Source organism: Coloeus monedula (genome assembly GCF_965178545.1).
Source record: "Coloeus monedula genome assembly, chromosome: 3".
In the NCBI taxonomy this organism is placed as follows: Eukaryota; Metazoa; Chordata; class Aves; order Passeriformes; family Corvidae; genus Coloeus; species Coloeus monedula.
Window position 1 is genome coordinate 38,785,648 of NC_138783.1, and position 17,076 is coordinate 38,802,723.

General features: G+C 47.2%; 1 protein-coding gene across 1 annotated transcript; it reads left to right on the top strand.

Annotated features, from left to right (window-relative positions):
* Positions 1-9,647: 9,647 nt before the first annotated feature.
* ENDOD1 (endonuclease domain containing 1) lies at positions 9,648-16,786 on the top strand (the record flags this gene model as incomplete). Its single annotated transcript, XM_082279166.1, has 2 exons — positions 9,648-9,981; positions 15,653-16,786. Exons 1-2 carry the CDS (start codon positions 9,688-9,690, stop codon positions 16,784-16,786), a joined length of 1,428 nt encoding a protein of 475 aa, XP_082135292.1. The 5' UTR covers positions 9,648-9,687.
* Between the last annotated feature and the right edge of the window lie 290 nt (positions 16,787-17,076).

Here is a 17,076-nt window from a genome sequence, read left to right on the forward strand (position 1 = left end):
TGAATACATCTTCTGTTTATTGTGTCTTCCTCTGTCTGCTTCCCCACACACGCAGCTCTCTGCTGAGATCCCAGTGCTTTTCCAACGTGAGATGTGATGTCAGCCAAAAGGCACTCAGGGACTTGGGGAAGGGAGGGTGCTGCAGGAAGGAGTGGCGCCCCAAGACACACACAACTAATGCTCTCTGGACTCACAGTCTTGGATGCATACTCAGCTACATGGAAGCTCTCTTGTTTCTACTGAAGAGATTTTTTTGAGCTTGGACAAAGCAAATAATTTTAGCCATGCACTATTTACATCCAGGCAAGCAGCCATGACATACCTCTGTCTATGGTTGCATCCACTGTTAAGCAAAACTGTCCTACTGTTTTATTTATTAACCAAACATTTCTAATAGCTAAGCTAATTTTATCTTTTCCTTAATGCTGGCTGACAATGACTCAGTCTGGCTGGGAGGAGTCTCAGTAGTACAGTGCCCAGATTTTAAAAACCAGTGTTATACGGAAGGAAGGGCTGGCTGTCCATGTACCACAGGGACTCTGGCTTTTGATCTGCTCACTTTACCTCCCTCTTTGTGTAGATGTGGAATAAAGAAACCAGTGAAGTATTCCACAAGTGAGTTTGTTAGGCAGGGTGGAGTGGAGATGACCTTGTCTCTGTAAGAGATATAACTTTTAGCAATAGCATCAGGAGCAGGTACACATATTTCTCTGTAAGTTTTTTAATGTTTTAATGCTTTATCAATGTTTTCTGTCTGAATCAGTCCTCAGTTTATGTGCATCTCTCCCTTAACTTTAGGATTACTCTCACACGGCTCCAGGTAAGCGAGGTATCTAGTCTAGGGAAATCTCTAGGGCCCTTTTTCTGTTCGGTGGGCAGTGACAGGTTCCTCTGGGAGATGATTCACTCCCTTGCTTGGGCAATCCCAGAAAATCCTGCTCTATATTTCATTAGTAATTTACAAAGACAAGCAGAAGATGTGGAGTTTACAACATAAAACTACGTAAGTAGTTATGTTCCAAAGATGAGGTTAAGTTAGATGAGGTCCTTCTGGATTTAAAATTTCAATTACTGGAAGCTTCAAGATGCAGATGAGTACTTTTTGTAAACAGGGCTCTAAGGTATAGAGAAGCCAGTGTGGAAGCACACAATCTCCTTATTTATCTCCAGTCTCCAAACCAGGAACGCAAGGAAGAGTTTATAAGAAAAGTGGAACAGCTATATGTCATCCTGAACAATTTAAAACATAATTCAGGTTTCTTTCCAGCAACATCTCAGTAGTGCAGTCCTCAAAACAATTGAAAAGAAGGTCAGCCATAGGATCAATTTCCACTGCCTCCAAAGATGCCACATGAATGTAACATATTCCTACCTAAGCTGGTATCAGCCTGCAGTGAATTCTCTTAACCACTGCGATAACCTTTAGTTATCCTTAGTTATCCTTTATTTACTGAACTAGCACACTGTGCAAAGGCTTTGCCCAGTAATGAGGCCACTCTGGCTTTGGAATAGTTTTAACCAGCTGCATTGTGTCTTTCAGATGTGGGCAGAAGTCAGTTTATCCTGATTCAGATGGAAACAAAGAACAAGAGCTTGAAAAGCAATGAAATCCCCGTAAGTGGGCTCAACCAGGTTGTTTTCGTTTCAGTTCTTGATTGAAAATTCACAGTATTTTAGCTGCTGAGTTCTCAAGGGAGGCTCTTTCAAACTCTCAGTGCAGAGGGCTGGCACTCAGAAAACAGGTATTTTCTTCCTAGCACTGCCACTAGCCAGGGGATCTTGACAAAGTCACCCCCTCTCCCCAAGTCTTATGCATTTCCCTTTTTATAAAACTACAAATAATGGACCAAAGGCTTTTCCTCTGCAACTTGTAGATGTAATGTCCCATTTAAATGCAGGCTCTGAGATTTGATTTCCTATATTACAAAGCCCACAGGGCTTTGACATTTAATTTTCGCATGAGAACTGTCACCTCTATTTGAGCAAGACTTGTAAAATGGGTCCTGTTGTGGGACCCAGACTAACGAGGCTTCTCCTACGAGATCAGTAACCTTGGCTGAAGCCACTTATGGATGACACTGGCCTGGCAAAATTTGTTCCCTTCTTGGGTTTTGATCTCTGTTTTGTGATTTGTGCAGGAAGAAAGGAGGGGTTCAGTTGAAGTTTAAGTGGTCAGTGCTGGTTAGGAGTATCAAAACCCAATTAGCAGAATTGGTTGGTTCAGGATTTCTGGTGCCCAGTTCCTTCAGCTGAACATGGAGCTCCACTGTGGGTGTAAGCAGGAGGCCTTTTGAACAGGGCAGTGCATGCTCCCCTGAAGACTTGGGGCACACCAAGGTGTGTGTGCTGCAAATGCCTCTGCAGACGTGCCTCATGTTAGCAAGACCTTGCCTGTTTCTGTATCATTGCTATTGAGGATTAGTAATTGCATTTCCCTCCCTTTTCCTGTTCTCCTTGTCCAGTTGCCTGCCATGAGCATGGTGAAAGCAGCCACATCTCATGTCTGTCCCTGCAAAAACATGCACATTGAGCAGCTTGACCTCATTGCTCCTATCCAATACTATCTAACTGTGCCCCTAATAACTTGGCTTTGCTATCCTTGGAGGTAAAAAATTAAGCAGGAGTAGAGGAAGGATTCCTGGTCCTGTGCAAGATCCTGCACCCCACTGCTGGGGAGTCCCAGCCACTAGAGCACAGCAGTTCATGAACAGCTGTGGAGGGAAGACAGAGCTGGTGCCTGTGGGGGTAGGGCTTGCATAGGAATGTTTGGCGTGTGATGAATGTGCTGCACTATTTACATCTCTCCCCCCCTTCAAGCTTTCTTTGTGCTGGAGCCTGCCTACTCCAGCTACTCCAGCAACTCCAGCTCCTGCAGTCTTTACCAGCTATGAGCTCTGTAGTCCGTGCTTGTTAGACTTCAAAGCACCTCCCATCAGGTGTAAGGATGATCAGTTAGGAACACGGGAGTGGTTATGCAGGCCTAGTGCTGGAGGGAGGTTGGAAGGCGGGGGTGCACTCAAGAGAGTTCTGGTTCCTTTGGCTGCTGTGCAGAGGAGATTGAGAGCACCATGTCATGGCACAGGCACAGGGGCTGCTGCTCAGAGGGACTGTAAGCAGAGTGGTCCAGGCTGGACTGTGAGACTCTTCCTCTTGTGCTTTCACTACAGAACTAAAGGGCAGAAGGTGATTCTCTTTCTGGCTATTTGTGCAAAATTCAATGGCAAGCAGCCCAGGGCAGGAGGACAGTGACTCCTGTCTCTGGCTCTTACAGGTGTGAGGTCAAACCTCTTCTGCCTCCTGATGGAGATAAGATCTAAACCTCAATCTTCTAGGTGCTGAACTGAGCTTAAGAGAGAGAGACAAAATTACCTTTCCTCAGGGGTTTTGCACTTGTAATTTAACCTGGAATCCCAACAGCCACCTGTTTGTTTAGAGGTCTAATTTGAGGCCAGTACTTCCTTCCACCCTGCTGTTGATGTGACTAAAGGCACTGCTGCTTTTTTTATTTTAGAGGAAATACCTTGTCCTGGTTGTCATGCACCAGTGCTATTCTGTGAACTCAAAGGGCAGAATCAGAGCCCTATACTCATGGTAGTGACAGGATCCTGAGACTGGTGATCATGTTTTTCACATCTGAATTTTTCCCCAGGCAGTACTGGCCAAGAAGAACATATGTGGAAAATATGATATTACGTTTACGCCTAGCAGCAGCTGCAATATGTATTTCCGTAGCAAGTCAAGGCCTGAAATGAGAATGGAGAAAGAGCTGCTCACTACTCTCTCACACAGCCAACGTAATTTATTTTTCATGGGCTAAGTGTCTGTGGGGGCAGGAGTACATTAGATCCTGCCTGAGGTTTGTCTGACCAGCTATGGACATCCTGGGTTCATTTTAAAGCGGGTGCAGAAACAGAGGCACATCTGGAGGATGTCATCTCATCCTCACCTTGCTGTGTAGTGTGGTGCAAGTCACAGCCTTGTGGTGCCTGCCTCTCTGCTATGGCTGTTGGGATGACTGGGCTCCATAGGGGCATCTCCACCGCTGATCCGAGCGGCACAGAGGGTGCTGGAGCTAGGGAGCAGCTGGAGCCTCATATCCATCTATCAGGTCTGGCCAAACCTTTAATGCAGAACATCTCACTCCTCCTACTTCTTGTTGGTTCCAAAACACAGTGGTGATTCTGGAGACAGGCAGTCCTGGGTGTGGCTGCTATTTTGCCACTTGATTAGAGCTTCTGGATCCTGCCAGCAGGTTTAGCTTTCTCAAGGGTTATGGCTTTCTCCTTCCCTCTTCTGAGATGATGCAAGCCTAACAAGCCTGTACCTCTAATTTTGTTCCCACTCACCAGTCTTTTGTCAATGCAGACTGTCAGGAGCTGTCTCACGCCTTGTTTTGGGCAGCATGTAGCACGGCAAGCTCTCAGCATTGACTGAATCACACTGCACTTTTGAAAATATAAAACAAAACAAATAGTAAAAAAATCAATATTAATACCTAGAAGAAGAGCATGTAAGTGGATAACTTCCCTGTCCAAAACAGACTTAAGGTGGGTAAGAACTGTTGTGGCTCTGACTAATTGACAATCCGTAAAACAAAGACCATTACAGTTGAAACATGAACTCTTTTTTTGTAGTTGTTGTAAGATTAAGAAGCACCTCCTAATTTAAAGAACGGAAATACTGGAGCTTTCAGCACATCTCTAAATAGCTCATTTTGACAGAGAATCATTTGCACTATTAAAAATATTGCCTTATACTGCTAATCTAAAGCTATCCTACTTTTGCTGTCTAGCATGGAATTGTCATTGTGCTTTGAACAGTCTGAAGATTAACAGAGATCTCTTGGGTATGAAGACTGTGATAAAGTGCCAAAGGAAGCAGTCTTTGGATTTTATTAATTTTATTCATTATTTATGCAATGTATTTATACTTCATGGTTTACAAGGTGTCTGTCAGACTCCCACTGTGCAAGCTTTTGTACAAAATGAGAGTATGTCTCTGTCCTAATGGTGTTACCATCCACAGAGCAGTTTGGGTGCTTTACTGTTCCCAGTTGTCACCCTTTTCCTCTGATTGTGCACCGTGGACAACCTCCTCTGCAGTTTTTTGTTTAAAACTTCATGGTCTTTTTCTCTTCTGATTTCAGCTGTGCCACCACTGTCTGCTGTGGGTGGACACTGTGAGCCTGGATAGGAGAAAATGCAAGTAAAGAAGCAGAGCAGTCAGATCAGCATCCCTGGCAGTCTGAGGCAGTTCGTGGCCTCTCACTAGTCCACCCTTGCTTGTGAGCATCATGACAGAGGTGAGCAACAAAGCAGCACTACCAGTGGAGGGCCATCCCTCACCAGCACCAGGGACACCGTGGGGAAAGTGTGAGGACAAAAGGCAGCAGAGATTGGCATCAAAACCTTGTTTTAGGTGGGAATCAAAATCCCAAAAATGTGTTTTTAAGCTCTTCCCTGAGGAGTTTGTTGTCCTTCTGCCCACCCCCTCCCCTAGCCCTTGAATCTCTTAGTTATAATAGGAAGATTGTTTCACTCTTGCTTTTCTCTGTTGCTCAGCACTGGGCTCCCTTCCCAGAGCAAGTTTTTAAGCTAATTTTATAAAGAGACTGTTTCCCCATGGGGCAGTGAGGAGGCAGATGTGCTCTCTGACATGCCATGGCATGTTGGCTGGCACTGTCGTGCTCCCAATCCAAGCTTGGTATGTCTACTGAAACAAATGGTGTCTCTCTCATGAGACTGCTTGCCCTTGGAGACACTCTCTTCTTCCTTTTCTTCTCAGAAGAAATGGTCACATACAACATTAGAGTCTCACAGAGGCCATGATAGGAGACTGGAGATCCAGCCTAGAAAAATATTTGGAGTCAAGAATGTTTTGAAAGACTAGAGTAGAGGGGTCAAGCATGTGAGGAGATAGATTTTCTATTTGTAGCAAATCCAGTGTCAGCCATGTGAACAGAGACAGGGCTGGAGAAACAGTATGGGAAAGCAGACAGACAAGCCTGGCAGCTTCTTAATGTCTACAGAGTTTGGATGCTGCATGCTTTTCAGGTTCATTTTGCAGGGAGGTATCCTTCCTTTTGAGAGGTTGTTGGTGCTTGAGACCCTTGGAGAACAGGAAGACTGCTCATCTATGTCAGGTCAATGAAGATGGACGTAAACGTTTCATTCTCCTTTCCCCCTCTTCCTCCTAATATTTTCTCCTCATTTTCTTATCACAAGAGACCTTCCTTAGATTTCTCTCATCTTCTCACTTGACCTGTCACAACCTGCCTCCTGGGTTTCCTCTCACCTATTTCCATTTGTTTTCCTTCTTAACCTTTCCTTAGCACCCCAGATTTTCAAGAATGCAGATCCTTCTCCGCTCTAGTTTTTGTGCAGTATCTTCCTTTTCCTTCTGGTCAATACTATTTTCTGGATCCTTACCTCCTTTCTTGCCCTTCCTTGTCTCCAACCTCTCTTGATTTTCTCCAACACACTTTACCTCTGTCATGCCTTGCAAACCCTGTGTCTATACAGTTTGTTGTCTACAGCCTTTCTTGTCTCCCACACACCTCTGCCTGCCACTGAGTGATCCGCTTCCTCATGAGGGGAAGTGGAGAGGCAGCCACTGATTTCTTCTCTGGTGACCAGTGACAGAACCCAAGGGAATGGCCTAAAGTTGTGTCAGGGGAGGTTTAGGTTGGATATCAGGAAAAGGCTCTTCATCCAGAGGGTGGCTGGGCACTGGAACAGGCTCCCCAGGGAAGTGGTCACAGCACCAGCCTGACAGAGTTCAAGAAGTGTTTGGAAAATGCTCTCAGGCACATGGTGTGACTCTTGGAGCATCCTTTGCAGGCCCAGGAGTTGGACTTGATGATCCTTGTGTGTCACTTCTAACTTGGTGATTCTATGATCACTTTTTTCATGTGTCCCTTTAGCCACATCACTCTGCATCCTCCCTGGGCTCCCTCTGCTCCATCACATGAAACATCAGGTTCTTGTCTGCACTGTTGGGGCTGCTCAGCTTATTGCACTGTCACTCTTGACGGGTTTGGAAAAGGCAGCCCCAGCTCCCACGAGGCCACACTGCTGCCACAGTTCATGCTGACACCACCAGCTCATGCTGCCCATTGCCAACTCAACGTGTATTTTGCCAGAGCCCTTCTGCTCACATCAATGACCTTAGGGCTGTTTGGGATCTGATCTTAATACTCCTTTTGACATCAGTCCCTATAGGCATCACTCCCTGTGATGCCTACAATAGCAGATAAGCTACTGCAGCACCGAGTCATCAAAACCCCTGGCCAACTCCATCTCACTGTGTTTGAGTCCTCTTTCTTGCTGCCTTGGCTGGGAATGTAATCTTCCCAGGGCAGAGCAGTCCTTTTGTCTTTATCTTTTCAGCATGGTGAGTGCCACAGCATGATGATGGCACTAGTCTCTTTAGAAATAGTGATGTTAGCAAGAGAAAAAAATATGCAGCTCTGTGTTCAAGGGTCACAACAGCTATCTTAAATTAGATAGAAACGGGAAAGGCACCTCGCTTGGACAGAAAATAGAACTGGGAGCAGAGGAGTGGAACTCCATGCTGGCTTTCAACAGATGTTCCTCATGGGAAGCGACAACCTGAAGCTCCTGCTCTTCAGGATGAGTCAGGTTTATCTGTTTGCTGGTAAATGCAGAGCTAAATTGGCAGACAGACCCCAGCCTCACACCTGAAAGGAAAGAACTCCTCAGAGTTTCCCAAAAGCCCATAAAAAGCCTTTGAGACTCAGAAGAAAACTTGGGGCTATACACCTGATGAGACAGAGGTGCCACTTTGAGGTAAGAGGTTGATTTGCAGGTCCAGGACAGAGGCAGGATGTTTCCAGGTGGAAATCATTGATCTGTTCAGCGTGCTGGTGGCCGCTGTCATGCACATCTAGAGACACCTCATGCTGCCTTTTTGTTGGACTGGGACCATGCCCATACTGGCGTAATGCATGTCAGCCTTGGAGTGGGGTGTTTAAAGTCATTGTCTGGCCTAGGTTTGCCTGAGTAGCAGGGCTTACCATGCTTGTGAAAATATTTTCTTCTGCTGCCCAGGTAATTGCAAGTCTGAGATCAGAAAAGCACCTAACAGCTAAGGTTCAGCTTCAGTTCTTGATTTTCCAGGAGCCTTTTTACATCCAGGAAAATGAAATTTTATGTCTGTGCTTTCCTTTCCATCACCTTTCCTGAACATGACTAACTCTTTCTTTTAGGGCTGGGTGACCAGTCATCTGCCTGGACTAAACCCAAACCCACTTACTACATTTCCTGTTGTTCCCCAGCCTGTCCAGCCTGCTTCTGTCTCCCCTGGCTGATATCACCACACCAAGAGCTGTTGACGTATTTCCTTGTCTTGATACTTCCAGAAGTCATCCCTGAGTAGAGGAATGATAGCCATACAGTACAGTCTATTTTTAGCCTTTTAGAGACTCCTTCTCTGACCTTGGGCAGGCACTTTAATCACTCATTGTACCACTTCATAATTTTCAGTATGGACTAATCCTACCTTGTCTGCAAAGTACTTGTGGGATGGTAGCACTTGGGAGGTTTTTTTGCTTGGAAATTGTATTATAAAAGGGACTTGTGCCTTATTGGCATCCAGGATTTTTTAAGTTGTTGGCAGGACAGAGGATCACATCTCACTTCTTGGGTGGGAAAATGCTACCTTTTCTTGACTCCGAGGTACTGCTCTGTAATCTCCTTTCCGTCTCCACTATTTTGAAAACAGTCACTGAAGGAATACTGCTTTTACCCAGCAGTCGCCAAGCTATCACAGGAAGCTGTTCATCGGGCGGATGGTTACTCTGCTGAACATAGAGGAGCAGCTTCATTCCCTTTTTCTGCCAGTTCAGTAGGTTTGGCCAAAACGTTCTGAGGTGGATGCTGATTAGAGGTATGTGATCTGAGGGTCTTCATCCTTCTCCCTGTTGTTAGTATCTTCTGAGGGAGGGTCTCCAAAGGTGAGGTGATACTGAAGGGTTTTGAATGCCCCATACAGCATCAGGAGAGATAGGAGGTGAATGCCTTTCCCAAGCATCTAAGCAGCTTGTGGCTGGCAATAGTGGTGACAGACACCCCAAAAAGGGACAAAGGGGGCTCCCAGCATCTCCAGTGTTGCCACCTCTCTTCTTCCTCTCCCTCTCCTTTGGCCAGGCTCACAGCTGGAAAGGACAGCTAATACCTTCTTTGGGGTGGTGAGTCTGACTTTGCAGCATCCCCTCCGACAGCCTCAGGAACATTTCTGGCTGTGTCAGCCAAAATTCCTGCCGGGGACTGCTGCAATGCAGCACACCACACCCCCGCCGGCGCTGAGCCCCAGCCTGGACAGCCAGCGCTGCTCAGCTCCAGCCCTGCCGCTGCCATAGGCGTCCCTCCTCCTCTTCCCACCGAGCCCTGATGATTTCAGGTTGCTTGGCACCATCTCCTGAGGGCAGTTGCTTCCGCAGCGTGTGTCAGAGCAGCCTGGCACACGTTCTGTTTCACAAGGTGCTGCCTGCAGAACGCGCTGGCTTCCCGAAGGGATCGGCTGTGGTTTCGTATTTCATTTCCCTTGCACGCTACACCCGAATTCCAGACCCTTTCTGGCTTCGCTGCTGCATGGACTCTGACCGTAGATCCTTTGCCGTACCCAGAGGAGGCAGACCGGGCTTCCCTCAGCTCCAGGGAGTGGACCATGAAGACGTCAATTGTATTCTTGCTTTGCATCTCAGTTTTCCCAGGCTTTTCCCAGGGCAGAGTTGTTAGAGAGGATGAAACTGGTTTTGCCGAGTGTAACGTGTTCTTCCCTGGACAAGTCCCCCCCGAAGGATTTACGGAGCCGTTCCATGTGAAAATCTGTCAGCAGTACAACAAAGAGCCACGCTTTGCAACCCTCTACAGTACTAAGGACAAAATCCCTCTTTATTCAGCTTTTAAGTTTACAAAGCCAGCTCAAAGTGAGGAGGAGAACTGGCTGGTTGAACCACAGGTAAGGCAGCTTTTCTTTCGCTGTAAAGCAACTGTTCCTGGAGAACATTTCCTCTGGGGTGAAGCTGGGGCTAGAATTTTGCAAAGGAGGCAGGAACTCTGCTTGTTGAACTTCTGTTGGTATGAATTTAGCATGAGCAGAACTTATTTTTGTGCTTGGAACTGAGCAAACAAATAGTTTCTTATCCCAGGGAGCTTATAATGAAAACTGGGAGGCTGTTGCATGAATGTGCAGTCCCAGGGGAGAGGAAAGCTCTCTCTGACCACACCAGTGATGTGTCTGTCCTGCCCAGCCAGCTCTTGTGGGCAGGGAGCGCTGCTGGTGGGTTAAACATCGCAGTGTCAAGTTCAAAGTTTGTTCTGTTGCCAGTGTGATCACAGTGTTGATAGGAGTTCTTCAGCTTCACTAAGCAGAGATAAAACATCCATTTGTGGTTCACCAAGTTGATGCTGCAGCTTTTCAGTGTGTCCCACTGTTACAGACTGAGGTAGGGAAATGAGTTGCTGTGTTCTGGGGCGTGCAGGCTTCAGTCAAGTCAGAAGTATGCAGTATAAAATGAATTTTGCCAGAGCCTCAGTAATTTTTGTCTCCCCTGACGCTTGGCATGTTTAAGCAAGGCCTTCAGGCTGTTCAATTTAAAGGAAATCCTTTAAAAATTGGTGGTGCCCTAAGACAACATTAGCTCTTCTTCCCCCCTCCCCCCCCCCCAAATTTTAGATTTTTCAGCAGTGATAATGAGGAATTTTGTAGCAACATCAAGCTACCCCATCTGTTGAGCTCAGGAAAGATCGCCAGTGTGCAAGGGTGCTTTGTTAGGGCAGAAATGGCTGAAGTGTCAGAGCAGTGTGTTGGGAGTGTGGCCCTCAGCTACTGGATGTTGCCACAATCAAATTCACCCCTCTGCCAGGAGAATGCTGTGCTTATTTTTCTCATGTGCGGTGATGAGATACTAAGGCCACAAGGCCACAGGCAGTGAAGAGAGAAGATCCTAAGTGCTTATCACCCTGGACTATCTCCTGGCTCTCTGGGCTGGGTTTTGAGTTGTAGGAGTTCTTCTAAGGGCCTTTTGATCTGAGTTCCTTCCACTTCACAGGCAAGCTGTGGGAGCTTGCCCTTTCAAAACAGAGGACGCTTTTTGCAGACTGTCATTACCGAGTTGTGGAAGGGTGGTAAGTTTTTAAAGTGTAAAGGAACCTAGGCTGGCAAGAATCTTTGGTCAGTGCCATGGAGGCAGCAAGGTAAAGCAGCAGAGATGAGGTCCTTTCCCATTTGCCTTGGCCAGTGACACGCTTCATCACCTCTAGCCCCCATATCTCCTCCTGCTTCTTGTGGTCCAACTCTCCCAACCTACCTTGGTAGGCTCAGAAGCTGTTCCTGCCATGGAGCAGTGGGCAGCCCCCCACCAGTAACTTCGGTTTTCCTGAACCTCCCTTTAGCTGGCTTCTCTGCCCTTCCTGCTCCATTCCTTTTCACCCCTCATCTTGTCTTTGTTCTTGCCAGCACTCCAGAGTCCCAAATCTTGTGTGTCCTGCCACCAAAACCTTCTGCAGCCTCAGAAATAATAGGGCAGGTGCTAACTTTAGTTGCTCTAGCTTCTTCAGAGCAGCCTCACAGGTTGACAGTAGTTCTTAGACTCACTAATGGGTCCCCTTCATCCATTGCTGAAATGCACATGTCTCAGAGGCAGGAGGTAGCAACTCTGCAGTTCCCTGGAGGAACCTCTGACTTAGAAAAGTACTAAGACAAAAAAAAAAAAAAATCTGCAGAAGGATATATAAGGGGAAGAAATCAAGAATATGAAAAATTCCTGTAACTCAAGAAATAAGTACATACAGCCCTCTCAGACACTGCCACTTGGAGGAGAGAGAGTGAGGAAGAGCTTTCACACCCATCATGTATGTTCTATCAAGGCTAGGTCAGATGGCTGCTGAAGGGAACTCTTAGCTACACGTGCTCTATAGCATAGCCCAGGGAGCTCATATCACCAATTTTCTGGGTAATTTCCTTGCTGAGACAGGGGTAGCTGGGTACGAGCTGGCTGAGCTGCACAGTGGCATGGGCATGCACATGGAGATGCAGACACACAGCAAATGGAAAGAAATCACTGTAAAAACATTCTCAGCACTCCAGTGAGGGCCTCAAGTTTGTCATATGCTTTTTGGGGGGATTATGATGTAAGTGGTGAGGGCACCGTCTCACTCCCTCCTCAGGAATGTCTGCCTGAGAAATGCCAAATGTAGCACAGCAGCAGTAATTGGGTGACAAGTGTGAGGTATGTCAGTGCCACCCACTGCGGATTGGCAGCTGGAAACAATGAATTAATTTGGCAATTAGTGAAAAAGTAGGGAGCAGGAAGGGTAGGCTGATGAGCAGGGTACTGATCGGACTCCCCCAGGCGCAGGTCTGAAAACCTGCTCTGCCACAGATTTCCTAGGGGCTGAGAGCAAGTCACTTAGGTGTCTTTCACCTCGTTCATTTTGGTTGTCTGAAAATCTCTGTGTTTGATTCTTTCTGTAGCTTAGACAGAGATGGAAAACTCTGGAGTTGCTTTTTCCATCCTAATGTATGAGGGGCTGGATGAATTGCCTCGTGTTTTCATTTGGTTGATGGCTACCACCAGGCAGATGACCAAGCTGGGATTCTTACCCAGCTACAGTGCAGCTACCTCTGAGCTGCTCTTGCAATCTCTCTTGGCAGAGAGTCAAGAAACAGGCACTTCTAGAGCCACTCATGTGAACGTCCTACTACAGAAACCTCAGTGTAGGCTGCAGTGTGCCTCTTCCCTGACATATGAGTCCCACACTAAGGTTGGATCAAACATTTCCACTTCAATCAAAGGTGTAAGGGTGCCTGAGGAAGCAGTGGTGGGAGAGGGGTGCTGAACTTCACCAGGGATCCTGAATACCAGGGTGGGCAAGGTGGGAGGTCCTGCCTTATTAAATGACCAAACTCAAAGGAAGCTGCCTGCCCTAATAACTGTGTGTTGCCATGCTTTTAATCCCCTCTGCCTCTGTCCCATCTGTGAAACTGCACCCTCCACTTAATGACACACATCAATGTTGTTATGTGCTAACATCCACACAGGCTTCAGGCACATAAGTTATTTTTAAATCTCTATCTTATGATAAGGAGTTTACCTGTCTTGCATTTTACCCTGAGCAGTTCCAGGTTGTTTGGACAGGTGGCTTCATGGCTGACTCCATGAATGCCGATATGCTTTGGGGTGACACAAGCCAGAAGCTTTTTGAAGCAGGGAAGAAATGTATCTTGCAATGCAGATTAGATGCAGTGCTGAGACAGCCTGCCTTTGGGACTGAGCTGGAGAAGGCATGAAAACCTCAAGTATGCATTAGTTATTACAAACCATAATAGGAGTTATTATAATCATAATTAGGTGATGTCAGAGCCTGACACATGAACAGCACACAGCTGCATTTTTATCATACTCTTCTTTAACTGCAGCCAAACAATCCCGATGGTATGTGCAAAGGCCTGCAACTGGACAGGTAACCAGGGACATATTTTCTTGATAGGCTCCTCAAGGTTTGCATGCAGCAGCTCATAAGGAGAGAGAAATTAAAATTATTCTTCTTCATGTAGGTTGGGGATATCTGCCAGGAGGCAGAGCTGATCCATCTTAGGTCTATGTGTCCTTGTAGCATGGCAGCGCTCACTATGGGAGTGAGATGGGATGAGTATCTCTGGGAGGGTTTAAAACTCCAAAGGGTCATAGCACTGAGGAGAGTTCCTGGGCACAGCCTCACATCTGTGCCCAATCCCCCTCACCTCTTCTGTGCGATTAAACACACTGGGTGCATCCCTTGTCCCATGGCACACCATCATCTCATCAGAAGGGGAGAATGGCAAGGGGAGCGGGGCCAGGAAGAGACAGTGATTTTGTAGAATGCAGAATGTCTGGCCTCATCAGCCAGGTGCAGCCTGTTGTTTGGGGTGACTAAGCAAGAGGGGCAGAATAAGGCAGTAAAAGTGCACAATTAGCTCTTTTTTAAACAGTGCATTTGGAAAAAGCTGTGATTTGGGCATCAGCACATGGGACTCACAATGGTCCTCCCAGTCCTGAAGCAATAAGCATTAGATGCTTCAAAAAAAGAGCAAGAAACCTCCTTAGCAGGAGGTGGGGTAATGCAGCCCTCTGCAATGGCCGAGCTTGGCACTGTGACCAAGCTTGGTGCAGAGGGAGCCCTGCGCCTTGACTGCTGGGGGTTGGCTGATGCAGGATGCCAGCCAGAGCTCAGCTCCCGGCTGAAGGCAATGGACAGTTGCTGGCACTGGCCAGCACTGGCCTTTTCATCCTGATTCTCAGCACAGGCTGGTGCAGAACTGTGAGGAGGTGATGTGGCACTAAGAGGATGCAAACTCTGTGTAAGATTGCAAGGACATAGTTGTGTGTCTGTCCATGTGCACTGCAGGGTGGTCAAGAGACAAGGATGGATGACCTTGATGATGGCAGTGATTCAAGGTAGTCTATGAACTGTCTGCTATAGATGTCTCCAAAGTGCATATTAGACAGTGCAGTAAACAATTTATAGGCCGGGGCAAAGGCAGAAGGTTTAATTGGGCCAGCACAGTGCTGGGACCTGAGGGCCACAGCCTCTGAAACAGAGAATACAGAAGGCAGTGACTACCAGAGATTGTCTGCCACCCCCGAGCTTCTACCAACATGTTCACCCTCTAATCTGAGGAACAAAATGACAATTTGGTGCAGCCCTCTGGAGCGGCTGCAGGCAGTGTCAATAGGAATGACTATGGATTAGACAGAGCTGTGGCCGCCTGAGAAAGACCTGAACACACCCTGACATTTAGTGCTTCTCCTCCCACTGCTCTTTACCGCCTCCACCTGCCCCCTTCCCCCGCCCCGTGCATGGCTCCAGGACAAATTTTGCTGCAGTAATTGCTACCTCTGGCTCTACAGCATGGGAACCAAAGACAAGCAAGTAGCACAGATTCCATCGAGGACCTTTGGTGATGGCTGTGTGGTCATTAAGGGTGAGGTTCAGACTATTAATGACGTGAGGATTAGACTACTGATGACCAGCCCTGCAACAGCCCTAGGAGCTCACTGCTGTGTCTCCTGTTCAAGGCAGGGAAGTTCAGGTGACCTGACATGATGTATGGCTTCATGCTTGCTTCTTACACAATAAGTGGTAAATGCCTTCTCTAGACACCTTATACACCATGGCTTGTTTGGTTTTTTCTTTCCCCTTGGCTTGGATTTTATAGTTCAGAGGGACTTAAGCTGCCATGGTTAAGTTCTTAAATGAACTGCAGGTACCACCACAGTAGGAAGTGAAAACATGACCCTAAATCAAGCCATCTATTGGTCTCAAAAACCTCTTCTAGGACAAAGCACAAGTTAGAGGCTTCGTATAGGGTGCCTGGTGAGATTTTGAAGGATGTGCTGTGCGGTGTACGAGACTCGAGAGCTGCGAATATCCTTTGGAGCCTAAACCAATGTGTTTGGCAGAGCAGCTAAGTAGAGAATACACTCCTCTGAAGCACTTCAAGGAAAGTAAGGAGAGGGTGCAGGATATAATCCAAGGCATGGCATCTACTAGTAGTGCTAACGAAGAGTAAATGTCGAGGCCCATTTTACACATTGCTTTCTAGGAAGGTGAATTGCATGCAGTAACGCTTCTCTCTACTCTTTCAGATAGATGATCCAGAAAATGACTTGCACGAAATGGTGCATGAAGCCAATATTGGTGGCACTGTGGCCAACCTTGGTGCAAATCAAGCCCTGACCTCAGACTACGTGGGCTCTGGCTATGAGAGAGGCCTTCTCAATCCCAGTGTGCTTAATGAGGAGGATTTCCAGGTGGCCACTTACACACTCACGAACGCTGTCCCTCTGAGCCCAGCTCTGAGCAAAAGCTGGCACAGAGACATTGGGAAGGTAGTGGAACAAGCTCTGATCCCTCACTGCTCCAAGATGGATCATCTATATCTCCTTGCAGGTGCAATTCCTTCCAGTGTCCGAGTTAAAGGCAAGGTGTCAGTGCCAGAGAGCCTCTGGCTGGCAGCCTGCTGTGATGCTCCAGAGGGATGGTCCCTGGGACTAGTGAAAAAAATCAATGATGAAAACAGCTTGGCAGACCTCACTGTAAGAGAGCTGGAGAAGCAGCTTCTACCAGGAGTTCACTTGTTCAAGGGCAACTGTGGGGAGGACAAACAAAGCCAGGAGAAAAGAGAACTGGTATTGCAAGCTGTCAGTCAGATCCGCTCTGGAGAGCAAGTAGAAACAAGTGACAACCAGGAGACCAAGGACAGCGGCTGGGTGAGAAGAGTGGCTGGCATCATTGCTACCCCTTTCATCAAACTCCTGGAACTCCTCATCTACATCTTTGTGGAGCTGGTGAAATTTGTGTTTTATTTTCTGTGGCTTGTTGTAAAGCGAGTTGTTGGTACAGTTCTGGATGGAGTGTACAGCCTGTGGAATGGGATGGTGTCCTACCTTAAAGCTGTCAGCATGGTGCTCATCAGCATCCCCTATGATGCTGGGAGGGTCATCATCAATATCTTCCTGGGCTTCCTGCAAATTGTTCAAGATGTGATGTCCCTCACCTACAGGATCCTGAGCATCCCCGTGGGGTTCGTCCTTCACCTTGCTGCTTTTCCTTACCACTCCATCTGTGCCATTCCCTCTGTCCTTAAAGACATGGCCACTGGGATCGGGGGCACCTTTTCGCTGGTCATCGATGCCACAGCTGCAGTTCTGCATGGTTTTTATTACCTAGCTGGTCACATCGTCAAACGGTTTGTCCCTAAAGGCTCCTCTGATGACTGATAGGGACGGAAACCAAGGCTGCAAATACATGGAATGAAGGAGGAGTGGGGCAATGCTTTAAGATACGTGGCCAAATGCTGTCAATTTCATTCTGGTATTTATTGTAGTGACATTAATAATAATGAACTGACTGGGGAATAACAAGGAGGGCCAAGGCAATGTTGCTTGGGGCCGCCACCACTGTAACTCAAGTTCTGTCTGTTGTAAAATGTTCGGGTTTTATCGGTGCGGGCCACAAAGTTTCTGTGATTTGCAGGTGTCAAGATGCTTCCTCTGGGAAATGCACACTA